Raw genomic sequence first — 26,176 nt, forward strand, 5'->3', positions numbered from 1 at the left:
ACAATGTAAATCAACACTGCATAGCCTCAACATGGTTAAAACTATAATGTTGATATCATGGATGGTCAGTCCTTGCATCCATAGGTCTGTCAATGAATTTGAGAGTAGTTACATTTCTCCAGCCCCATCATCATCTTATTACCAAAACAGTGGTGGAATTACAGCTTTGTTATTGTTTCAACTGCAGATTAGTTGTGTGTTTTTTTTAAATCAGCAACAAAATGGCTGTCTAGAGACTTTGTTTGGTAAACAGCTGAGGGTGTGGGGCTGGAGAAATATAACCACTCTTAAATTCATAGAGAAAGCTATTGTAGCAACTGTAACCCAACACCTAGCGACCTCATCAAGAAGTTCAGACATCTTGGCGTAACAGTTGTAAGGTGTTGGCTTGACAGCCACTGGACCCAAGTTTGAGTTCAGTTCAGGGCTACCCCCTGAATTCACCAAACTATAAATACAAAGACTGGCCATCCATGAGGTCAGAATTATAGTTCTAAACAGATTGAGGCTATATAGTATATTTTTATTTATTTTTATTTTATTTCACCTTTATTTAATCAGGTAGGCTAGGTGAGAACAAGTTCTCATTTGCAACTGCGACCTGGCCAAGATAAAGCATTGCAGTGTGAACAGACAACAACACAAAGTTACACATGGAGAAACAATAAACAAGTCAATAGCACAGTAGAAAAAAGGAAAAATTAGTCTATATACATTGTGTGCAAAAGGCATGAGGAGGTAGGCGAATAATTACAATTTAGCAGATTAACACTGGAGTGATAAATTATCAAATGGTCATGTGCAGGTAGAGATACTGGTGTGCAAAAAAGCAGAAAAGTAAATAATAAAAACAGTATGGGGATGAGGTAGGTAAATTGGGTGGGCTATTTACCGATGGACTAATACAGTAGAAAAAAATAAATAAAAAAGTCTATATGCAGTGACTGCAAATGAGATAAGTTAAGGAAATAAAAAGGCCATGGTGGCAAAGTAATTACAATATAGCTATGGTGACCAGTGAGCTGAGATAAGGCGGGGCTTTACCTAGACTTGTATATAACCTGTCGCCAGTGGGTTTGGCGACGAGTATGAAGCGAGGGCCAATCAACGAGAGAGTACAGGTCGCAATGGTGGGTAGTGTATGAGGCTTTGGTGACAAAACGGATGGCACTGTGATAGACTGCATCCAGTTTGTTGAGTAGAGTGTTGGAGGCTATTTTATAGATGACATCACCGAAGTCGAGGATCGGTAGGATGGTCAGTTTAACGAGGGTATGTTTGGCAGCATGAGTGAAGGATGCTTTGTTGCGATATAGTTTCGGATTGGAGATGCTTAATGTGAGTCTGGAAGGAGAGTTTACAGTCTAACCAGACACCCAGGTATTTGTAGTTGTCCACATATTCTAAATCAGAGCCGTCCAGAGTAGTGATGCTGGACGGGCGAGCAGGTGCGGACAGTGATAGATTGAATAGCATGCATTTAGTTTTACTTGCGTTTAAAAGCAGTTGGAGGCCACGGAAGGAGAGTTGTATGGCATTGAAGCTCGTCTGGAGGTAAGTTAACAGTGTCCAAATAGGGGCCAGAATTACACAGAATGGTGTCGTCTGCGTAGAGGTGGATCAGAGAATCACCAGCAGCAAGAGCAACATCACTGATGTATACAGACAAGAGAGTCGGCCCGAGAATTGAACCCTGTGGCACACCCTTAGAGACTGTCAGAGGTCCGGACAACAGGCCCTCCGATTTGATACACTGAACTCTATCAGAGAGGTAGTTGGTAAACCAGGTGAGGCAATCATTTGAGAAACCAAGGCTGTCGAGTCTGCCAAACCCCCTTGGGTTGTGCCATGGCGGAGGTCTTTGTGGGCTATACTCGGCGTTGTCTCAGGATGGTAAGTTGGTGGTTGAAGATATCCCTCTAGTGGTGTGGGGGCTGTGCTTTGACAAAGTGGGTGGGATTATATCCTTCCTGTTTGGCCCTGTCCGGGGGTATCATCAGATGGGGCCACAGTGTCTCCTGACCCCTCCTGTCTCAGCCTCTAGTATTTATGCTGCAGTAGTTTATGTGTCGGTGGGGGGGCTACGGTCAGTTTGTTATATCTGGAGTACTTCTCCTGTCTTATCCGGTGTTCTGTGTGAATTTAACCTCTAGCGACGAGCAATCCCGTATCCGGGAGCGTAATCATAGCCTCAAGCTCATTACCATAACGCAACGTTTCCTATTCATGAAAATTTGCAAATTAAATTAAATAAATATATTCAAACACAGCCTTTTGTTAACAACACTGTCATCTCAGATTTTCAAAATATGCTTTAGCCAAAGCTACACAAGCATTTGTGTAAGAGTATTGATAGCTTAGCATAGCATTAAGCCTAGCATTCAGCAGGCAACATTTTCACAAAAACAAGAAAAGCATTGAAATAAAATAATTTACCTTTGAAGAACTTTGGATGTTTTCAATGACGAGACTCTTAGTTAGATAGCAAATGTTCATTTTTTCCAAAAAGATTATTTGTGTAGACGAAATAGCTCCGTTTTGTTCATCACGCTTGGCTATGAAAAAGACCGGAAAATGCAGTCACTTACAACGCCAAACTTTTTTCGAAATTAGCTCCATAATATCGACAGAAACATGGCAAACGTTGTTTAGAATCAATCCTCAAGGTGTTTTTCACATATCTATTCGATAATCTATCAGGTGTGGCAGTTGGCTTCTCATCAGAAGCAAATGGAAAAATACTGCAGCTGGAGATTACGCAATAATTGCGACGGAGGACAGCAAGCGACCACCTGGTAGATGTAGTCTCTTATGGTCAATCTTCCAATGATATGCCTACAAATACGTCACAATGCTGTCGACACCTTGGGGAAGCGACAGAAAGCCTAAGCTCATTCGTGGCCCATTCACAGCCATATAAGGAGTCATTGGCATGAGGTGGTTTCAAAAAATGTGTCACTTCTTGATTGGATTTTTATCTAGGTTTTTTCTGTAACATCAGTTCTGTGGCACTCACAGACAATATCTTTGCAGTTTTGGAAACGTCCGAGTGTTTCAAAAGCTGTCAATTATATGCATAGTCGAGCATCTTTTCGTGACAAAATATCTTGTTTAAAACGGGAACGTTTTTCATCCAAAAATTAAAATAACGTCCCCTATATCCAAGATGTATGCTCTCTCTAATTCTCTCTTTCTTTCTCTCTCGGAGGACCTGAGTCCTAGGACCATGCCTCAGGACTACCTGGCATGATGACCCCTTGCTGTCCCCAGTCCACCTGGCCGTGCTGCTGCTCCAGTTTCAACTTTTCTGCCTGCAGCTATGGAATCCTGACCTGTTCACCGGACGTGCTACCTGTCCCAGACCTATGATTTGACCATGCTGGTCATTTGTGAACATTTGAATTCTTGGCCATGTTCTGTTGTAATCTCCACCCGGCACAGCCAGAAGAGGACTGGCCACCCTTCATAGCCTGGTTCCTCTCTAGGTTTCTTCCTAGGTTTTGGCCTTTCTAGGGAGTTTTTCCTAGCCAACGTGCTTCAACACCTGCATTGCTTGCTGTTTGGGGTTTTAGGCTGGGTTTCTGTACAGCACTTTGAGATATCAGCTGATATACGAAGGGCTATATAAATACATTTGATTTGATTTGAATAAGTGTGATTGACAGAGTCGAAAGCCTTGGCCAGGTCAATGAATTCGGTTGCACAGTAATGTCTCTTATCGATGGCGGTTATGATGTCGTTTAGGACCTTGAGCGTGGCTGAGGTGCATCTATGACAAGCTCTGAAACCAGATTGCATAGGGGAGAAGGTACGGTGGGATTCGAAATGGTCAGTAATCTGTTTGTTAACTTGGCTTTCGAAGATCTTAGAAAGACAGGGTAGGATAGATATAGATCTGTAGCAGTTTGGGTCTAGAGTGTCACCCCCTTTGAAGAGGGGGATGACCGCGGCAGCTTTCCAATCTTTGGGAATCTCAGACGAAACAAAAGAGAGGTTGAACAGGCTAATTTCGGCAGATCATTTTTAGAAAGAGGGGGTCCAGATTGATCCATGATGTCATAATGATAGTTTAACCAGGTTTCTAGGCTATATAGTATATTCTAGAACTCATCCATGATGTCATAATGATAGTTTAACCAGGTTTCTTGGCTATATAGTATATTCTAGAATTCATCCATGATATCATAGTGATAGTTTAACCAGGTTTCTAGGTTATATAGTATATTCTAGAATCCATCCATGATGTCATAATGATAGTTTAACCAGGTTTCTAGGATATATAGTATATTCTATAATTACCAGTGTAGATTTCCTGTGGAGGTCGAATTGTTACAGCTGTTGATAAGTCATTGTATAATATTCAGCCAATTTATTTTCTTGCTATTACATTAAAGGCGAAACATACCTAGATTCAATTACATTCATGATTTGGTTTCAAACTTTTGTTTTTAAATCTTCTCAAAGTTGGTGCCTTGATTGATTTGTAGAAAATGGTTTGTCATGAAACATTTTTTTATTTAAATGTAACCTTTATTTAACTAGGCAAGTAATTTAAGAACAAATTCTTATTAACAATGACTGCTTACCCTGTACGGCGCTGGGCCAATTGTGCGCCACCCTATGGGACTCCCAATCAAGGCCGGTTGTGACACAGCCTGTGGCTCAGTTGGTAGAGCATGGCGCTTGTAACGCCAGGGTAGTGGGTTCGATTCCCGGGACCACCCATACGTAGAATGTATGCACACATGACTGTAAGTCGCTTTGGATAAAAGCGTCAGCTAAATGGCATATATTATTATTATTTATTATATTATATTATTTGAACCAGGGTGTCTAGTGATGCCTCAAGCACTGAGATGCAGTGTCTTAGACCGCTGTGCCTCTCGGGAGCCTCAAAATCATGTTCCAGTGCTGTCACCAACTAAAATAAATCTTGGTCACCCAAGAGTCATCTGTTCTTTCTACCAATCACCCCATGTTTAAAATAAATCAACTATATGTGCATAACTTGTCTGATGCTTTAAGCACGCTGTTTGATTAAATAATTACAGATACACAAATTACTCAAGGGAGCCATTCATCAATATAACCTAAAAAGAAGTAGAAAACCTCTCCTCCTCCCGCTGCTGCTGGACTTCTGCCTTTATGCTCCTGAAGTTTTCAGTAATACACGACACCAGCGGTCGTCAAACTTTTTCCATTTGGAGTGCCAATTTATCTTACCATTTCTACCAATCTGCGTGCAAGTTATGATTTTCATATGCTCATTATTGTGGAAAATATTAATTTAATTTATAATAGTATCTCAAAATCATTGTCTGTGATTAATCTATATTCTATCTAAATCTAAATGAAAATTATACAAATCTAAAAGTAACTTTTATTGCCATTGCCAACTATGTAAAAATAGCCGACATAAAGCCAACAAATAAAAACATTGCAGCCTGCAGGTAGAAAATATCCTGATAAAAATAAATATCCTATAAATCACATTGGCTGCACATGATCTGTCTACAACAAACTTTAAACATTGTATCAACTGGGTTGGCCCGAAACTCGTGATAGCAAGCTTGCAACATTGTATAAAATATTCTGGGCCCTCAGAGTTTCCCGACCAGTGAGTTTGGGACCGACACAGCTGTCGGCTATTTGTGTAAAGGATAAGAAGCAATCTGGTATTTTATGACATTTCCACTGGATCAGAGCATTACATTTTTCCCTTTTATGCTGAGTGGTTATCGAAGGGCTGAGACCTGGAAATATTTTACGAAAATACTTTGAGGAACTATTGTCATTCACAATTGATTTTGATTAGACTTTGTTTACTTGCTGTTTGAGATTAAGAAAAAATACTTTGAGAAGCTCCAACTCATTAGTGGTGCAGCATTAAGACAATCAGAAATACTAACAGACATCCCCAAATGTAACTTTGACTATAATTACTCTTCCCTGAAGGAGGGAAATGAGGTACAACACCTGTTTGAATACACCCTTTCCTGGGATGGTGAAAAGCGGTATGAAATTTAAGGAATAAATCAGAGCCTCATGCTCATTACCTGTGGAAGGCGTCGCTTCCAGCGAGGCATGGATTTAATAGTATGTTGTACCTAGTTTCCCTCCTTCAGGTAACAGTAGTTATAGTCATAACGTTAAGCTTGTCAAATGATGAACTTCAACTTAAATACTGGATCTTGCTGTGGGACAGTTTTTTGTATTCAGATCTCTGAAATGCACTCTAACTACGTAACATTTAGTGTCTCCTTATGTTACGCTGGGAAAACAGTTTTCATGGGCACAGAAATCCAAAATCATTCCAGAGTTAGCTAAATCCAATGGTTCTAACCGAGAGTCACCTTAACTTTATTGACAACACCCAAATGGATACAGTTCTTCAATAATTACACATCAGTCTTAATACTGTAGCAATTTAGTTACAGTCACATGTTCAACTATCGTCAGCTGATCCAGGAAATAATTTTCTGAATGACAAACATCACGACTTGCAACAATAACCAAAGTGCTTGTTCATTCATTACTCGGGTAAATACAGTTATGCCGTGCTCCACGTTGGATCCAACATCCCTAACAAATTGATGTTAATAATGTGTTATTGTCTGCTTGATTTACAGTAGAGGCTCGTTAGTCAGTTTGCACACAGAGATACTTAGCTCTTAATGTCTGGAGAACTGTTCCTTGATGGATAGGCTATTGTACAAAACAGCTATTTTCCTTTTATTCAGGACATTAAGAATGACAACACATTACAGAGTAGCCTAGTGGGATTATTCACAAAATTATCTGGTGATCAGGTTATGAAATGTCATGACAAAGACATTTTAGTTTCCATGTTTCACCTGACATATTAAATGATTTATAGTCCTAGGTCTATGTTGTTGTTAGTGAAGTTATTGGTCCTACAGTAGGTCTATGCTGCTGTTAGGTGAAGTTATGGGCAAATTTGGCAAACACTTAGTGTACAAACCCTTTTTGTCAGGCTGATGGAAATCTAGCAAAAAGAGCATTTTACTGGTTGAAGTGTTTTTAAAATAAAAAGTGGTTGATTTGTGATGATGACACAAACATTATTTTAAGCAGAACATTCAAACGAGCCTTAACAATTATAATCCAAAGTATTGTGAAATACTCTCATAAGCAACCTGGAAATGGAGGTTACTTCCCTGAGTTTCCCCCCCTTCACATTCAGAATACATTGTGAAAAACTAAAATCTTTGATCACCATTTTTGCTCCAGGCATATATACTACATCCATAACTATCGGTTTCCCTTTAACCATCTGCCTGACTTTGGTGTTCACGCAGGAGAGAGAAGTGACTATCGTGGATCCTCTGGGGAGCCTCAACAACCTCATGATTGTGACGAGGCAGAGAAAAGTCTCTCCACATTAGAACACTTCAAGAAACACCAGCAGAGACCCAGAGGGAAGATATCCCACTGCTATTCTGACTGTGGGAAGAGTTTTGTTTCTTCAGGACATTTAAAAGCACACCAGAGAATACACACAAGAGAGAAACCTTTTAGCTTTTAGTTTTCACAGTCAGCTACACTGATATCACACCATGGAACACATACAGAAGAGAAACCTTTTAGCTGTACTCAATGCGGGAAGAGTTTTACTCATTCAACCGACCTGATATCACACCAGAGAACGCACACAGGAGAGAAGTCTTATAGCTGTACTCAGTGTAGGAAGAGTTTTACTAATTGAATCTTGAATCTTAAATCAAAATGCAACACTTCAAAATGTAGCTAGCTGTTTTCTTCAAATTGTCCTCTAACCAGTGATGTACACATTTTTCCCAAATTCCATGTGATTTTTGAGCTGTTAGTTTTAACAGAACTTGCACCCTCATCTCGCACACCTGATATCAACATGATATCGATGAGTTATGATAAATAAGTGGTGTGTTCCTTTGTTTAGTGACCCCTACATTTAAATGCATCACTCCAAAATGTAGCTGACTGTCTTCTGCAGGTTGTCCTCTAATCAGTGAGGTAAAAGATATCTCCACTTTCCATGTGTTTCAGGTTGTCCGTGCTGTTAAAACTAATTCCCCCCCCCAATCGATATCAGTGATTTATTGCTATTGTCAAAACAACAGCGTTTTTGGTGTTGTGCAGTTTATAAGGAGCTTGTTTGAAATATCCAAGTAATATGATTATTGTGGCAGATGTTTGTGTACATAGCCCATTTTATGTTTAGGTTTTCAATTTTCCCCAAAAATGTTTTAAGTCCCATTGCAAAGTTACACCTCACAGTTCTATTTTTGGAGTTGTCACATAAAACCAATCAGTATTCAGAAGCATGATAATGTCAGGTGTGAAGTAATATGGAGGACCAGCCTATTACCTTTGATGTAAACTACAACAGAAATAACTTCAAATGTCGAGCTTCAAATTAAACCAATCGTTTCCATCCATGACTTGAGTGATTGAAGTAAACCAACGTTTTGGAAATACATAACGCCATCTAACCAAATATCAAAGAATGTTAGCTATATGCAGTTATCTTAGCCAGCCAGCTAACATTAGCTATTTAGCCAACTAGCTATGGTCAGTGAGCTGGAGCCCAACTAATGGAGACCAGTTAGAACCCAACTAAATGACTGCAGATGAAAAGAGCAGAGACATAGAATCATGGAAAAATCCCCCAAATCGATAAAAGATTCCAGATGTCAGTCAGAATGACTACAATTCAGTTGCTAAGTCTTTAACCACACTGTGTTGTTACACTGGTGAGTAAAAAACTCACCAGTGTAACAGTAAAAAACTGAAAATTAGATATACATTTTACTCAACTGCGTTACCCAACCCAGTCAGCAGATGGCGAAGTGAGACTTGTAAGGCAATGCTGCTGGTGTGACGTATAATCTACTGGACGGAACGCTTCTTTCAACATCAGCAACAGTTAGTCAGACACCTCGGTAGCTAGCTAGACAAAATAGCCGAACCAATAAAGCGCTTTAGATGCTTTCGTGAATATTAACCACTGTGTTTTAAACCCTCTTCTGTTGTCTAGTTAGTTATCCGATTTAATTTCATATTTACGGTGTTGTTATTAGTCAGCTAGCGGGCTGGTTAAGTTAGCATTAGCATAGCTAGCTAACATTCCCGACCATGAGCTCACTAAACTACTCTCGTCCTGCAAAAGAAGAGGACGTCTGCTGGACGGAGAAAGGGGGTCTGTGGCTAAACGTTGTCGTGAAAGAGGAGGAAGAGGATGTCTCAATACAAAAACAAGTAGAGGGTGAGGATGTTACAGTGAAAGAAGAAGAGAAAGACGTTTCAGTGAAAGAAGAGGAAGACGCTTTCAGAGTGAAAGAAGAGGATGTTACAGTAAAAGAAGAGGAGGAAGCCGTTTTTGGAGTGGAGGAGGGGGAGATGACTGTCACATTGGAAGAAGAATCTGAAGAGGAGGACACTGGATGTCTGGGCTCGGTTTCCCAAAGGCATGTTAAGGCATCCTATGGTTCTAACGATGAACGGGCCCTGGTTAACACTAGTAAGTACTGTCTTTTTTAAATGTATTTTATTTATTTCACCTTTATTTAACCAGGTAGGCCAGTTGAGAACAAGTTCTCATTTACAACTGCAATCTGGTCAAGATAAAGCAAAGCTGTGCGACACAAACAACACAGTTACACATAAACAAACATACAGTCAATAACACAATAGAAAAATCTATGTACAGTGTGTGCAAATGTAGAAGAGTAGGGAGGAGGTAAGGCAATACATAGGCCAACAGAGGCAAAATAATAATATATATAATAATTACAATTTAGCATTTTAATGCTGGAGTGAGAGATGTGCAGATGAATGTAAATGTAATGATTTGCAGGTAGAGCTACTGGGGTGCAGGAGGATAAATAACAATATGGGGATGAGGTTGTTGGGTGTGCTGTTTACAGATTGGTTGTGTACAGTGATCAGTAAGCTGTTCTGACAGCTGATGCTTAAAGTTAGAGAGGGAGATGTAAGACTCCAGGTTCATTGATTTTTGCAATTCGTTCCAGTCATTGGCAGCAGAGGGCTGGAAGGAAAGGCGGCCAAAGTAAGTGTTGGCTTTGGGGATGACCTGTGAAATATACCTGCTGGAGCGTGTGCTACGGGTGGGTGTTGCTATGGTGACCAGTGAGCTGAGATAAGACGGGGCTTGACCTAGCAAGGACTTATAGATGACCTGGAGTGGGTTTGGCGACGAATATGTAGTGAGGGCCAGGCAACGAGAACATACAGGTCACAATGGTGGATGGTACATGGGGCTTTGGTGACAAAACTAATGCTAAATGGCATATATTATTATTATTATTATTAAAACGGATGGCACTGTGATAGACTGCATCCAGTTTGCTGAGTAGAGTGTTGGAGGCTGTTTTGTAAATTACATCGCCGAAGTCAAGGATCGATAGGATAGTCAGTTTTACGAGGGTATGTTTGGCAGCATGAGTGAAGGAGGCTTTGTTGCGAAATAGGTAACCGATTGTGGATTTAATTTTGGATTGTAGATGCTTAATGTGAGTCTGGAAGGAGAGTTTACAGTCTAATCAGACACCTAGGTATTTGTATTTGTCAGAACTGTCTAGAGTAGTGATGCTGGGCGGGTGCGGGCAACAATCAGTTGAGGAGCATGCATTTAGTTTTACTAGCATTTAAAAGCAGTTGGAGGGAATTGATGTAAAATATATCATTAGCCACTTTAAACAATGCTACTTAAATAATATAGGGTATGTAAACATTATATTATCTCATGTATACGTATATACTGTACTCTATATCATCTAATGCATCTTTATGTAATACATGTATCACTAGCCACTTTAAACTATGCCACTTTGTTTACATACTCATCTCATATGTATATACTGTACTACTGCATCTTGCCTATGCCGCTCTGTACCATCACTCATTCATATATCTTTATGTACATATTCTTTATCCCTTTACACTTGTGTGTGTATAAGGTAGTTTTGGAATTGTTAGTTAGATTACTCGTTGGTTATTACTGCATTGTCGGAACTAGAAGCACAAGCATTTCGCTACACTTGCATTAACATCTGCTAACCATGTGTATGTGACAAATAAAATTATTTTATTTAAGGCTACAAGGGGGTGTTGTATGGCATTGAAGCTCGTTTGGAGGATTGTTAACTAGAGGTCGACAGATTATGATTTTTCAATACCGATACCAATTATTGGAGGACCAAAAAAGCCGATACCGATTAATCTGACAATTTTTTGTATTTGTAATAATGACAATTACAACAATACTGAATTAACACTTATTTTAACTTAATATAATACATCAATAAAATCAATTTAGCTACAAGTAGATAATGGATAGTGAAACATGTTCAATTTGGTTTAAATAATGCAAAAACAGTGTTGGAGAAGAACGTAAAAGTGCAACATGTGCTATGTAAGAAAGCTAACGTTTCAGTTCCTTGCTCAGAACATGACAACATATGAAAGCTGGTGGTTCCTTTTAACATTCTTCAATATTCAATATTCCCAGGTAAGAAGTTTTAGGTTGTAGTTATTCTATAACTATTTCCTTCTATACCATTTGTATTTCATTAACCTTTGACTATTGGATGTTCTTATAGGCACTTTAATATTGCCAGTGTAACAGTATAGCTTCCGTCCCTCTCCTCGCTCCTCCCTGGGCTCGAACCAGCAACACAACGACAACAGCCACCACATCGAATTACCCATGCAGAGCAAGGGAAACAATCACCCAAGGCTCAGAGCGAGTGAGGTTTGAAACGCTATTAGCTAGCTAGCCAGCCTTTCACTTCGGTCACACCAGCCTCATCTCGGGAGTTGATAGGTTTGAAGTCCTAAACAGCGCAATGCTTGACACACAACGAAGAGCTGCTGGCAAAACGCACGAAAGTGCTGTTTGAATGAATGTTTACACGCCTGCTTCTGCCTACCACCTCTCAGTCAGATACTTAGATACTTGTATGCTCAGTCAGATTATATGCAACACAGGACACGCTAGATAATATCTAGTAATATCATCAACCATGTGTAGTTAACTAGTGATTGTGATTGATTGTTTTTTATAAGATGCGTTTAATGCTAGCTAGCAACTTACCTTGGCTTACTGCATTTGCGTAACAGGCAGTCTCCTTGTGGAGTGCAACAAGAGAGTGGCAGGTCATTTTTGCCTTGGACTAGTTAACTGTAAGGTTGCAAGATTGGATCCCCCGAGCTGACAAGGTGAAAATCTGTATTTCTGCCCCAGAACGAGGCAGTTAACCCAACGTTTCTAGGCCATCATTGAAAATAAGAATGTGTTCTTAACTGACTTGCCTAGTTAAATAAAGATTAAATAAAGGTGTAAAAAACTGCAAATCGGCGCCCAAAAATACAGATTTCCGATTGTTATGAAAACTTGAAATCGGCCCTAATTAATCGGTCGACCTCTATTGTTAACACAGTGTCCAAAGAAGGGCTAGATGTATACAGAATGGTGTCGTCTGCGTAGAGGTGGATCAGAGAATCACCAGCAGCAAGAGCGACATCATTGATATATACAGAGAAAAGAGTCGGCCCGAGAATTAAACCCTGTGGCACTCCCATAGAGACTGCCAGAGCTCAGGACAACAGGCCCTCTGATTTGACACACTGAACTCTTATCAGAGAAGTAGTTAGTGAACCAGGCGAAGTATTTTGGGAAACCAAGGCTATTGACTCTGCCGATAAGAATGTGGTGATTATCAAATCAAATGTATTTATATAGCCCTTCTTACATCAGCTGATATCTCAAAGTGCTGTACAGAAACCCATCTGAAAAACCCAAACAGCAAGCAATGCAGGTGTAGAAGCACGGTGGCTAGGAAAAACATGGTGGCTAGCCAAAACCTAGGAAGAAACCTAGAGAGGAACCAGGTTATGAGGAGTGGCCAGTCCTCTTCTGGCTGTGCCGGGTGAAGATTATAACAGAACATGGCCAAGATGTTCAAATGTTCATAAATGACCAGCATAGTCAAATAATAATAATCACAGTAGTTGTCGAGGGTGCAGCAAGTCAGCACCTCAGGAGGAAATGTCAGTTGGCTGTTCATAGCCGATCATTAAGAGTATCTCTACCACTCCTGCTGTCTCTAGAGAGTTGAAAACAGCAGGTCTGGGACAGGTAGCATGTCTGGTGAACAGGTCATGTTTCCATAGCCGCAGGCAGAACAGTTGAAACTGGAGCAGCAGCATGGCCAGATGGACTGGGGACAGCAAGGAGGCATCATGCCAGGTAGTGCTGAGGCATGGTCCTAGGGCTCAGGTCCTCCGAGAGAGAAAGAGAGAATTAGAGAGAGCATACTTAAATTCACACAGGGCACCGGATAAGACAGGAGAAGTACTCCAAATATAACAAACTGACCCTAGCCCCCGACACAAACTACTGCAGCATAAATACTGGAGGTTGAGACAGGAGGGGTCAGGAGACACTGTGGCCCCATCCGATGATACCCCCGGACAGGGCCAAACAGGAAGAATATAACCCCTCCCACTTTGCCAAAGCACAGCCCCCACACCACTCAACAGAGTCGAAAGCCTTGGCCAGGTCGATGAATACGGGTGCACAGTACTGTCTTTTATCGATGGCGGTTATGATATCATTTAGGACCTTGAGCATGGCTGAGGTGCACTCATGACCAGCTCGGAAACCAGATTGGAGAAGTGGTAAAGGTACGGTGGGATTAGAAATAGTTGGTGACCTGTTTGTTAACTTGGCTTTTGAAGATTTTAGAAAAGCAGGGCAGGATGGATATAGCTCTGTAACAGTTTGGGTCTAGAGTGTCTCCCCCTTTGAAGAGGTGGTTGACCGCGGCAGCTTTCGAATCTTTGGGGATCTCAGACGATACAAAAGAGAGATTGAACAGGCTAGTAATAGGGGTTGCAACGATTTCGGAGTATAATTTTAGAAAGAGAGGGTCCAGATTGTCTTGCCCAGCTGATTTGTAGGGATCCAGATTTTGCAACTCTTTCAGAGCATCTGCTGTCTGGATTTGGGTGAAGGAGAAGCGGATTTGGGTGAAGGAGAAGCGGGGGGCTTGGGCAGGTTGCTGCAGGGGGTCCTGAGCTGTTGGCCGGGGAAGGGGTAGCCAGGTGGAAAGCATGGCCAGCCATAGAAAAATGCTTATTGAAATGATCGATTATCGTAGATTTATCGGTTGGGACAGTGTTTCCTAGCCTCAATGCAGTGGGCAGCTGGGAGGAGGTGCTCTTATTCTCCATGGACTTTACAGTGTCCCAAAACTTTTGGGAATTAGTGCTACAAGATGCAAATTTCTGTTTGAAAAAGCTAGCCTTAGCTTTCCTAACTGACTGAGTATATTGGTTCATGACTTCCATGAAAAGTTGCATATCGCGGGAGCTATTCGATGCTAATACAGAACGCAGTCAAGTCTGGGGTGAACCAAGGGTTAAATCTGTTATTAGTTCTACATTTTTTGAATGGGGCATGCTTATTTAAGATGGCATGGAAAGCACTTTTGAAGAGCAGCCAGGCATCCTCTACTGACGGGATGAGGTAATGTCCTTCCAGGATCCCCGGGCCAGATCGATTAGAAAGGCCTGTTCGTTGAAGTGTTTTAGGGAGCGTTTGCCGGTGATGAGGGGTGTTCGTTTAACTGTGGACCCATCACGCATTCAGGCAGTGAGGCAGTGATTGCTGAGATCCTGGTTGAAGACAGCAGAGGTGTATATAGAGGGCAACAAGTTGGTCATGATGATATCTAAAAGGGTGCCCATGGTTACGGATTTAGGGTTGTACCTGGTAGGTCCCTTAATAATTTGTGTGAGATTGAGGGCATCTAGCTTAGATTGTAGGACGGCCGGGGTGTTAAGCACATCTCAGTTTAGGTCACCTAACAGTACTAACTCTGAAGATAGATGGGGGACAATCAATTCACATATCGTTTCCAGGGCACAGATCGGGGCTGAAGGAGGTCAATAACGAGCGGCAATGGTGAGAGACTTGTTTCTGGAAAGGTGGATTTTTAAAAGTAGAAGCTCGAATTGTTTGGGTACAGACCTGGATAGTATGACAGAACTCTGCAGGCTATCTCTGCAGTAGATTGCAACTTCGCCCCCTTTGGCAGTTCTATCTTACATTTACATTTAAGTCATTTAGCAGACGCTCTTATCCAGAGCGACTTAAAAATTGGTGCATTCACCTTATGACATCCAGTGGAACAGTCACTTTACAATAGTGCATCTAAATCTTAAAAGGGGGGAGGGGGGTGAGAAGGATTACTTATCCTATCCTAGGTATTCCTTAAAGAGGTGGGGTTTCAGGTGTCTCCGGAAGGTGGTGATTGACTCCGCTGTCCTGGCGTCGTGAGGGAGTTTGTTCCACCATTGGGGGGCCAGAGCGGCGAACAGTTTTGACTGGGCTGAGCGGGAACTGTACTTCCTCAGTGGTAGGGAGGCGAGCAGGCCAGAGGTGGATGAACACAGTGCCCTTGTTTGGGTGTAGGACCTGATCAGAGCCTGGAGGTACTGAGGTGCCGTTCCCCTCACAGCTCCGTAGGCAAGCACCATGGTCTTGTAGCGGATGCGAGCTTCAACTGGAAGCCAGTGGAGAGAGCGGAAGAGCGGGGTGACGTGAGAGAACTTGGGAAGGTTGAACACCAGACGGGCTGCGGCGTTCTGGATGAGTTGTAGGGGTTTAATGGCACAGGCAGGGAGCCAAGCCAACAGCAAGTTGCAGTAGTCCAGACGGGAGATGACAAGTGCCTGGATTAGGACCTGCGCCGCTTCCTGTGTGAGGCAGGGTCGTACTCTGCGGATGTTGTAGAGCATGAACCTACAGGAACGGGCCACCGCCTTGATGTTAGTTGAGAACGACAGGGTGTTGTCCAGGATCACGCCAAGGTTCTTAGCGCTCTGGGAGGAGGACACAGTGGAGTTGTCAACCGTGATGGCGAGATCATGGAACGGGCAGTCCTTCCCCGGGAGGAAGAGCAGCTCCGTCTTGCCGAGGTTCAGCTTGAGGTGGTGATCCGTCATCCACACTGATATGTCTGCCAGACATGCAGAGATGCGATTCGCCACCTGGTCATCAGAAGGGGGAAAGGAGAAGATTAATTGTGTGTCGTCTGCATAGGAATGATAGGAGAGACCATGTGAGGTTATGACAGAGCCAAGTGACTTGGTGTATAGCGAGAATAGGAGAGGGCCTAGAACAGAGCCCTGGGGGACACCAGTGGTGAGAGCGCGTGGTGAGGAGACAGATTCTCGCCACGCCACCTGGTAGGAGCGACCTGTCAGGTAGGACGCAATCCAAGCGTGGGCTGCGCCGGAGATGCCCAACTCTGAGAGGGTGGAGAGGAGGATCTGATGGTTCACAGTATCGAAGGCAGCCGATAGGTCTAGAAGGATGAGAGCAGAGGAGAGAGAGTTAGCTTTAGCGGTGCGGAGCGCCTCCGTGATACAGAGAAGAGCAGTCTCAGTTGAATGACTAGTCTTGAAACCTGACTGATTTGGATCAAGAAGGTCATTCTGAGAGAGATAGCGGGAGAGCTGGCCAAGGACAGCACGTTCAAGAGTTTTGGAGAGAAAAGAAAGAAGGGATACTGGTCTGTAGTTGTTGACATCGGAGGGATCGAGTGTAGGTTTTTTCAGAAGGGGTGCAACTCTCGCTCTCTTGAAGACGGAAGGGACGTAGCCAGCGGTCAGGGATGAGTTGATGAGCGAGGTGAGGTAAGGGAGAAGGTCTCCGGAAATGGTCTGGAGAAGAGAGGAGGGGATAGGGTCAAGCGGGCAGGTTGTTGGGCGGCCGGCCGTCACAAGACGCGGATTTCATCTGGAGAGAGAGGGGAGAAAGAGGTCAGAGCACAGGGTAGGGCAGTGTGAGCAGAACCAGCGGTGTCGTTTGACTTAGCAAACGAGGATTGGATGTCGTCGACCTTCTTTTCAAAATGGTTGACGAAGTCATCTGCAGAGAGGGAGGGGGGATTCAGGAGGGAGGAGAAGGTGGCAAAGAGCTTCCTAGGGTTAGAGGCAGAAGCTTGGAATTTAGAGTGGTAGAAAGTGGCTTTAGCAGCAGAGACAAAGAGGAAAATGTAGAGAGGAGGGAGCGAAAGGATGCCAGGTCTGCAGGGAGGCGAGTTTTCCTCCATTTCCGCTCGGCTGCCCGGAGCCCTGTTCTGTGAGCTCGCAATGAGTCGTCGAGCCACGGAGCGGGAGGGAGGACCGAGCCTGCCTGGAGGATAGGGGGCATAGAGAGTCAAAGGATGCAGAAAGGGAGGAGAGGAGGGTTGAGGAGGCAGAATCAGGAGATAGGTTGGAGAAGGTTTGAGCAGAGGGAAGAGATGATAGGATGGAAGAGGAGAGAGTAGCGGGGGAGAGAGAGCGAAGGTTGGGACGGCGTGATACCATCCGAGTAGGGGCAGTGTGGGAAGTGTTGGATGAGAGCGAGAGGGAAAAGGATACAAGGTAGTGGTCGGAGACTTGGAGGGGAGTTGCAATGAGGTTAGTGGAAGAACAGCATCTAGTAAAGATGAGGTCGAGCGTATTGCCTGCCTTGTGAGTAGGGGGGGGAAGGTGAGAGGGTGAGGTCAAAAGAGGAGAGGAGTGGAAAAAAGGAGGCAGAGAGGAATGAGTCAAAGGTAGACGTGGGGAGGTTAAAGTCGCCCAGAACTGTGAGAGGTGAGCCGTCCTCAGGAAAGGAGCTTATCAAGGCATCAAGCTCATTGATGAACTCTCCGAGGGAACCTGGAGGGCGATAAATGATAAGGATGTTAAGCTTGAAAGGGCTGGTAACTGTGACAGTCTGGAATTCAAAGGAGGCGATAGACAGATGCGTAAGGGGAGAAAGAGAGAATGACCACTTGGGAGAGATGAGGATCCCGGTGCCACCATCCCGCTGACCAGAAGCTCTCGGGGTGTGCGAGAACACGTGGGCGGACGAAGAGAGAGCAGTAGGAGTGGCAGTGTTATCTGTGGTGATCCATGTTTCCGTCAGTGCCAAGAAGTCGAGGGACTGGAGGGAGGCATAGGCTGAGATGAACTCTGCCTTGTTGGCCGCAGATCGGCAGTTCCAGAGGCTACCGGAGACCTGGAACTCCACGTGGGTCGTGCGCGCTGAGACCACCAGATTAGGGTGGCCGCGGCCACGCGGTGTGGAGCGTTTGTATGGTCTGTGCAGAGAGGAGAGAACAGGGATAGACAGACACATAGTTGACAGGCTACAGAAGAGGCTACGCTAATGCAAAGGAGATTGGAATGACAAGTGGACTACACGTCTCGAATGTTCAGAAAGTTAAAGAATACGTAGCAAGAATCTAATTGACTAAAATGATTAAAATGATACAGTACTGCTGAAGTAGGTTAGCTGGCAGTGGCTGCGTTGTTGACTTTCTAGGCTAGCTGGCAGTGGCTGCGTTGTTGACACTACACTAATCAAGTCGTTCCGTTGAGTGTAATAGTTTCTACAGTGCTGCTATTCGGGGGCTAGCTGGCTAGCTAGCAGTGTTGATTACGTTGCGTTAAAAGAACGACAATAGCTGGCTAGCTAACCTAGAAAATCGCTCTACACTACACAATTATCTTTGATACACAGACGGCTATGTAGCTAGCTATGAAATTAAATGAAAATGTGATACTACCTGTGGAGCGAAGCGGAATGCGACCGGGTTGTTGAGTTCTATTCGGAAGACGTTGGCTAGCTGTTGGCTAGCTAGCAGTGTCTCCTACGTTAAGGACGACAAATAGCTGGCTAGCTAACCTCTGTAAATTAAGATAATCACTTTAAGACTACACAATTATCTTGGATACGAAGACAGCAAAGACAGCTATGTAGCTAGCTAACACTACACTAATCAAGTCGTTCAGTTGAGTGTAATAGTTTCTACAGTGCTGCTAATCGGTGGACGTTTGCTAGCTGGCTAGCTGCTGGGCAGAGCAGTGAAGACTACGTTAGGACGACGAAATACGATAATTACGCAATTATCTTTGATACAAAGACGGCTATGTAGCTAGCTAAGAAGAAATTGCTAAGATTAGACAAATCAAACCGTTGTACTATAATGAAATGTAATGAAATGTAATGAAAAAGTTATACTACCTGCGGAGCGAAATGCGGATGCGACCGCTCGCTCCAACCCGGAAGTATTCTATTTCTATCTTGTCGGAAGATGTGGTAGTTGGGGATGGAAATTTCAGGAATTTTGGTGGCCTTCGTAATTAATGATTCAGACACGACTAGGATATCAGGGTTGGTGGAGTGTGCTAAAGCAGTGAATAAAACAAACTTAGGGAGGAGTCTTAAAAACAGAGTCACAAACTCTGCAGTTGTTGAACTAATGTGTGGTGTTAAAGGGGAAATCTGCAATAGCTACATCCATATTTAGACTTTTAAATTTGTTTATTTATAGCCATCAATTCTTGAAGAATTGAACACATGCCTCATGAGCTTAGTTCAACTGTTGTACCTAATCAGAACCCACAATAATATTTTTTTCACTCCTATGTTTAGAAACAATGTAAATTGTTTCAGCTGAAAAGATGGCGCAGGGAATTCAAAAATATTATTTTGAAATATTTAACTTTCACCCATTAACACGTCCAATACCTCAAATGAAAGATAAACATCTTGTTCATCTACCCATCATGTCAGATTTTTAAAATGTTTTACAGCGAAAACACAACGTATATTTACGTTAGACCACCACCAAATCAAATAAAAAACGCAGCCATTTTTCCAGCCAAAGATAGTCACAAAAGCAGGATTAGAGATGAAATTAATCACTAACCTTTTGAAAATCTTCATCAGATGACAGTCATATGACATGTTACACAGTACATTTATGTTTTGTTCGATAATATGCATTTTTATATCCACATCTCGGTTTACATTGACGCCATGTTCAGAAATTCCTCCAAAATATCCAGAGAAATTATAGAAAGCTACACCAGATAACAGAAATACTCATCATAAACTTTGACTAAAGATATTATACATATAATTAAAGATAATGCAAACGCTGTGTCAGATTTTTTAAAAACGTTACGGAAAAAGCCTAACATTGCAATAATCTGAGACGGCGCTCAGACGTAACCGCCATGTTGGAGTCAACAGAAATACGAACTTACAACATAAATATTCCCTTACCTTTGATGATCTTTCATCAGAATGTAGTGCAAGGAGTCCTAGATCCACAATAAATCGTTGTTTTGTTCCATATTGTCCAATACTAGTGTCCAAGTAGCTGCATTTGCTATCACTTTCAGCTCACGTGCCCAAAAACTGAGTGCTGGTCCAAGATAACTCGCACGAAAACTTCCAAAAGATATATTCCAGGTCGAATAAACTGGTCAAACTAAGTAGAGAATCAATCTTCAGGATGTTATTATCATATATATCCAATAACGTTCCAACCGGATCATACGTTTTCATCTGGAGCTAATTGGAACAGTGGTAGCACTCACAGAGAAATGCGCCTCAGGAAAATCACATTCTGTCGGGACACTGACTATTTCCCCTGCCATTATGTCAAAGTTCACAGCAAATGCTCCATTCCACTTTCTACTGAATGAGGACATCTAGTGGAAGGCGTAGGAAGTGCTTCCAGATCCATATCTTGTTGGGAAAGGAGGGGGCGATGACGTCAAAGTTGCCCCAACTTTCAGAATTTAACTTCTTGTTTGGAAGATTGCCTGCCCTATGAGTTCTGTTATACTCACAGACATAATTCAAACAGTTTTAGAAACTTCAGAGTGTTGTCTATCCAATAGTAATAATAATATGCATATATTAGCAATCTAGGACAGAGTTAGATGCAGTTCACTATGGGCACGCAATTAATCCAAAGTGAAAATACTGCCCCCTATCCTCAAAAAGAAAACTATAATGTTGATGTCATGGATGGTCAGTCCTTGCATCCATAGGTCTGTCTATGAATTTGAGAGTAGTTACATTTCTCCCGCCCCATCATCGTTTTATGACCAAAACAGTGGTGGAATTACATCTTTGTTACTGTTTCAACTGCAGATTTTTCTGGGGAATTGTTACCGTTCTCAAATTCATAGAGAAAGCTATTGTAGCAACCGTAACCCAAAATCTAGCGACCTCGTCAAGAGGTTCAGACATCTTGGCGTAACAGTTATAAGGTGTTGGCTTGACAGTCGCTGGACCCAGGTTGGAGTTCAGCTCTGGGCTACCCCCTGAATTCACTACACTGTGAATACAAGGACTGGCCATCCATGATGTCAAAATGATAGTTTAACCAGGTTTCGAGGCTATACAGTGGAGTTATGCAATGTATTGGTTTATGATGGGGTAATACAGTTGAAATATTTGAGTCATTTATAAGTTACACTACCGTTCAAAAGTTTGGGGTCACTTAGAAATGTCCTTGTTTTTGAAAGAAAGGTGCTCAACTGACAGCTTCATTTAAATAGTACCCTCAAAACACCAGTCTCAACGTCAACAGTGAAGAGGCGACTCCTAGATGCTGCAAAGAAAAAGCCATCAGAGAAGCTTAACCAAGTTTAATTCTTCCCAAAGGGTCTTTACAGCTGTTATTCAGACAAAAAGTATATATACCCCACTTTGGACACTCCTCCTTCTCTCGAATCCTTATATCTTCTGGTTCCACAGGAAGAAGGTAATAGGATAATAAACCATTATTTCTCCCTTCAGGGGATCTGACCTCAACCCCTCTTTCGCCTAATCCACAGATGTCATCTCGTATCATTTATCACACTCCTGTGACTCTCCCGTCCACCCTGCACATTCCACAGCCACTCTGTCTTTCTACAGATCTCACTCCTTTATATACTCTGTGTCTGATATATATAATGATATATATAATATCTCAATGTTCAAAGTTTACCCTGAATCCAACACTTCTTAGAGCTCATTTGTGCTGTTCTCTGAAGGGAGTAATTCACAGCGTTGTACAAGATCTTCAGCTTCTTGGCAATTTCTCCGATGGAATAGCCTTAATTTCTCAGAACAAGAATAGACTGACGAGTTCCAGAAGAAAGTTCTTTGTTTCTGGCCATTTTGAGCCTGTAATTGAACCCACTAATGTGGATGCTCCAGATACTCAACTATGATTTTCTAATGATCAATTAGTCTTTTAAAATTATAAACTTGGATTAGCTAACACAACATGCCATTGGAACACAGGAGTGATGGTTGCTGATAATGGGCCTCTGTACGCCAATTTAGATATTCCATTTTTAAAAAACAGCAGTTTCCAGCTACAATAGTCATTTACAACATTAACAATGTCTACACTGTATCAATGGTTATATAGAAAATGGGTCTTTCTATAACTGCAGTGTAGATTTCCTGTGGGGGTCAAATTATTAGAGCTGTTGATAAGTCGTTGTATTCAAAGACCTTAATGTCTTGCCAGGAGGGTGCAAGGTGCTGTGTTGTTGTCTGCTGCCAGGACTTGTGTGACGGCCTTTTCCTGCTCCAGGACTGTTTCCATTATCTGCAGTGGAGATCCCCACCTTGTCAGGGATTCTGTGATGAGCTTGTTGAGGTGCAGGCCCACCTTGTCGAGGATTCTGTGATGAGCTTGCTAAGGGGCAGGCCCACCTTGTCAGGGATTCAGTGATGAGCTTGTTGAATGGCAGGCCTACCTTGTCAGGGATTCTGTGATGAGCTTGTTGAGGGGCAGGCCCACCTTGCCAGGGATTCTGTGTTGAGTTTGTTGTGGGGCAGGCTCAGTTTATCCTGTGCACTTGTCAGAGCCTTCTGCTTCTTCCAACTATAGGAACATGTACTGACCACTTCCTTGCATTTAATCCATCTATATATTTACATACTACTGTTGTGATTAAGAGAGCTATATTGCATTAGAAAACAGGATAATTTATATAGTAGGATGTAATCCACTTCAGGCATCACCTTTTATCTTAAATAAACAGTGGATTTCTGCTGTTGTGGTCCTTTAACCATCTGTCTGACTTTGTCTTTCACACAGGAGAGAGACGGGACTATCGTGGGACCTCTGGGGAGACTCAACAACCTCATGATGCTGACGAGGCAGAGAAGAGTCTCTCCAGATCAGAACACCTCAAGAAACACCAGCGGAGATCCACAGGGAAGAGAACTCACTGCTGCTCTGACTGTGGGAAGAGATTCACCTCCTCATCAGGCATTAAAATTCATCAGAGTATCCACACCGGAGAGAAATCTTACAGCTGTGATCAATGTGGGAAGAGTTTTGTAAAATATAGACATCTGAAGATACACCAGAGAACACACACAGGAGAGAAATCATATAGCTGTGATCAATGTGGGAAGAGTTTTACTCAGCTAAGCAGCCTGATATCACACCAGAGAACACACACAGGCGAGAAACCTTATAGCTGTACTCAATGTGGGAAGAGTTTTACTCAGCTAGGCATCCTGATATCACACCAGAGAACTGTCGTGACGTTGCATTAGTTAATGTGACAACTGTTGCTCATCGAATGATTAAAGGTTTCTAATTGTGTGATTAAATTAATCAAGCAATTATTAACTCATTAACCTGGGGCACCATGGGAAAATTAGTTTTGAGTTTCTATTTCCCAAATTAACTCAAAGAACATCAGAATATCGATTTTACAACAGTAGATAATTAATCAGTTTCCTTTACAATCTCATTCTGAACGTTGTATAATCCGGGAATCTGCACGAACCCGGGTCTCACCAATGAGTTCGTACCACACCAATCTTAGTTGAGTATGTATTTACTAGAAAGCTAAAATGATGATAAAAGATACACATACACCAAAAACACATTCTAGGCTATTGATTAGAACTTAGTATAACGGGCCAACACACTATGGCGTGTGTTACCCAAACTGGGGATTTAAAAGAGAGAGAAATATACATTTGGGTGCATTTGTCAGCTGTGCTTATTTTAACCCTAGCCTTGTCCCAAACTGCCGCTTTAATGGGTCAGAATATAATGATGTAATTACCTGTGGGAGGTCTCAGATGCGAAGCTCCGCGTGGGTTGTTTAGGCTTCTCAATGACGCACTTCCCTGGTGCAACTCTCTGGTCGTCCTCACGATGTCAGTGTCCATTTGGTCTGATTCCTCGCCCTTGCTCTGGGAGGAGTCTTCTGAGGACAGACAGATCTGTAGCTCAGGGCTCATAGCATAGGAGTGAAACAGTGTAGATACCACAATTTGATGGAGAGTGGAGGTTAGGTGGTCCGGCTTGAATTCACCCGCTGAGACACAGCTTCTCATCAGTAGCATGGGTAGAAAAAGATGTCTTTGTCTTCAACCTTGGGTTGAGTTTTGGGTTCGTTGACTTTTTAGACCTTGGCTGCAGCTTGGGTCACTTAGTCTGATCTGTTCATTCTGCCTCACAGGTCTTATACCCTCGGGTCAGAAGTGGGCGTAACCGCCTTTAGGGCAATTCTCTGGGCGTACCAAGTCAAGAGGCATGGTCTAGATTTTACTCAAATCCAATTTTAGACAACTAACTTCACATTTCGTCTTTACCAAAACATTCTCTTTGATTTGAACATTTTCCACACAATGTCCAATGTATAAACATCAAGAGTATCCTAGGAAAACTCTTACAGTTACAATGTTTTTGTAATAACGTAATCTATTAACCTATAATAACAAAACTAAAATGACATATATTTCCATGTTCCATCTATCGTCATGACCACCATTGTGGCTGACAGAAATCATTGTTCCAAAGTCTTTTTATTGCATGTTTAATGTTCTGAGGCTGGTTCTCCATAGTGAGAGGACAAAGGAATGTTGTCTGTGGCCTAAGATTTACCATGGGCGTGAGGGGTCATAAAACCCCCGCATCTTCAGACCCCGAGATCTCTCCTCCTCTGTTGAGGGTGAGAGATAAACTGTAGGGTTGTGGTCTCCTGTAACCTGACCACACCAGAGAACACACACAGGAGCGAAATCCTATAGCTGTGATCAATGTGGGAAGAGTTTTGTTCTATCTGGTGATCTGACAGTACACCAGAGAACACACACAGGAGAGAAATCGTATAGCTCTAATCAATGTGTGAAGAGTTTTGTTTCATCTACGGGTCTGACAGTGCACCAGAGAACACACACAGAATAGAAATCGTATAGCTCTAATCTATGTGGGAAGAGTTTTACTCAGTCAAACAGCCTGGTACAACACCAGAGAACACATACAGGAGTGAAAGCTCATAACTGTGACCAGAGATAATCTGATAAAAGATCACAGATCAAATATCAGAAAGTACATACATGAAGGAGTTGTTTCATGATATCAATGTATTAATGTCACAATGTAAACTGTTTTAACATTGCAGAAGGAGTATTTTAATATTGTCACAATGTTGAAGCATAAATGTTTGCCCCTTTATCAATTGATTACAACATGATATGGATATTAGCCTCAGGGGAAAATCCAGACTCTGATTTGATAGTTATGTTGTGTTACACTTACCACGTTGGTGACCCACTGGAATCAAAATGTAACACTTCAAAATGTAGCTAGCTGTTTTCTACAAATTGTCCTCTAACCAGTGATGTTTACATTATTCCCAAATTACGTGTGGTTTTTGAGCTGTTGGTTTTAACAGGATGTGCAACCTCATCTCCCTCCTTTTGAAAAGTTGATTTCAACGTGATATCGATGAGTGATGACAAATAAGTGTTGTGTTCCTTTGTTTAGTGACCCCTAAATTGAAATGCATCACTCCAAAATGTAGCTGACTGTCTTCTGCAGGTTCTCCTCTAACCAGTGAGGTTAAAGATATCTCCCATTTCCATGTTTTTTTTTTAGTTGTGTTAGTTTCAAGAACACATACAGCCTAATTGAAATCATTGATTTATTGCTGCTTGTGCAGTTTATACAGTGCTTGTTTAAAAAAATACTATATGATTATTGTGGCAGATGTTTGTGTACATAGTACATTTTATGTTTAGGTTTTCAATTCATCCTAAACTGTTTCTGCATATTGGTTATTGATTTGGACACGTTAACACTGTGTTTTGACATTGTGCTTTACCACCTAGCAAAATGTAATTGAAAAAAATGTTGAAAAGAAGACTATGCCCGACGTCCAATATATGTTCGGTTGAAAATATGTATTTTCTGGTAGTTTTTTCAGTGACTGACTTGAAAATAACTTAATTTCAACTTACTTGCAGGTAGCCTAGTGGTTAGAACGTTGGGCCGTCATT

At 42.2% G+C, this 26,176-nt stretch overlaps 4 protein-coding genes across 4 annotated transcripts in view; 3 read left to right on the plus strand and 1 right to left on the minus strand.

The window, feature by feature from the left end:
• Positions 1 to 26,176, plus strand: part of LOC127914382 (uncharacterized) — a 402,938-nt gene that overhangs the window by 78,789 nt on the left and 297,973 nt on the right. The gene's annotated exons all lie outside the window — the stretch shown is intronic.
• Positions 1 to 26,176, plus strand: part of LOC118365091 (zinc finger protein 501-like) — a 289,246-nt gene that overhangs the window by 71,679 nt on the left and 191,391 nt on the right. The window lies entirely within an intron of this gene.
• LOC118365106 (zinc finger protein ZFP2-like) overlaps positions 1 to 26,176 on the minus strand; it is a 136,995-nt gene that overhangs the window by 34,593 nt on the left and 76,226 nt on the right. The gene's annotated exons all lie outside the window — the stretch shown is intronic.
• Positions 8,906 to 26,170, plus strand: LOC118365125 (zinc finger and SCAN domain-containing protein 2-like). Its single transcript, XM_035747083.2, has 2 exons — positions 8,906 to 9,520; positions 22,968 to 26,170. The coding sequence occupies exons 1-2, from the start codon at positions 9,136 to 9,138 to the stop codon at positions 23,432 to 23,434; spliced, it is 852 nt and encodes a 283-aa protein (XP_035602976.1). The 5' UTR covers positions 8,906 to 9,135; the 3' UTR covers positions 23,435 to 26,170.

Source organism: Oncorhynchus keta, chromosome 32 (assembly GCF_023373465.1).
Source record: "Oncorhynchus keta strain PuntledgeMale-10-30-2019 chromosome 32, Oket_V2, whole genome shotgun sequence".
In the NCBI taxonomy this organism is placed as follows: domain Eukaryota; kingdom Metazoa; phylum Chordata; class Actinopteri; order Salmoniformes; family Salmonidae; genus Oncorhynchus; species Oncorhynchus keta.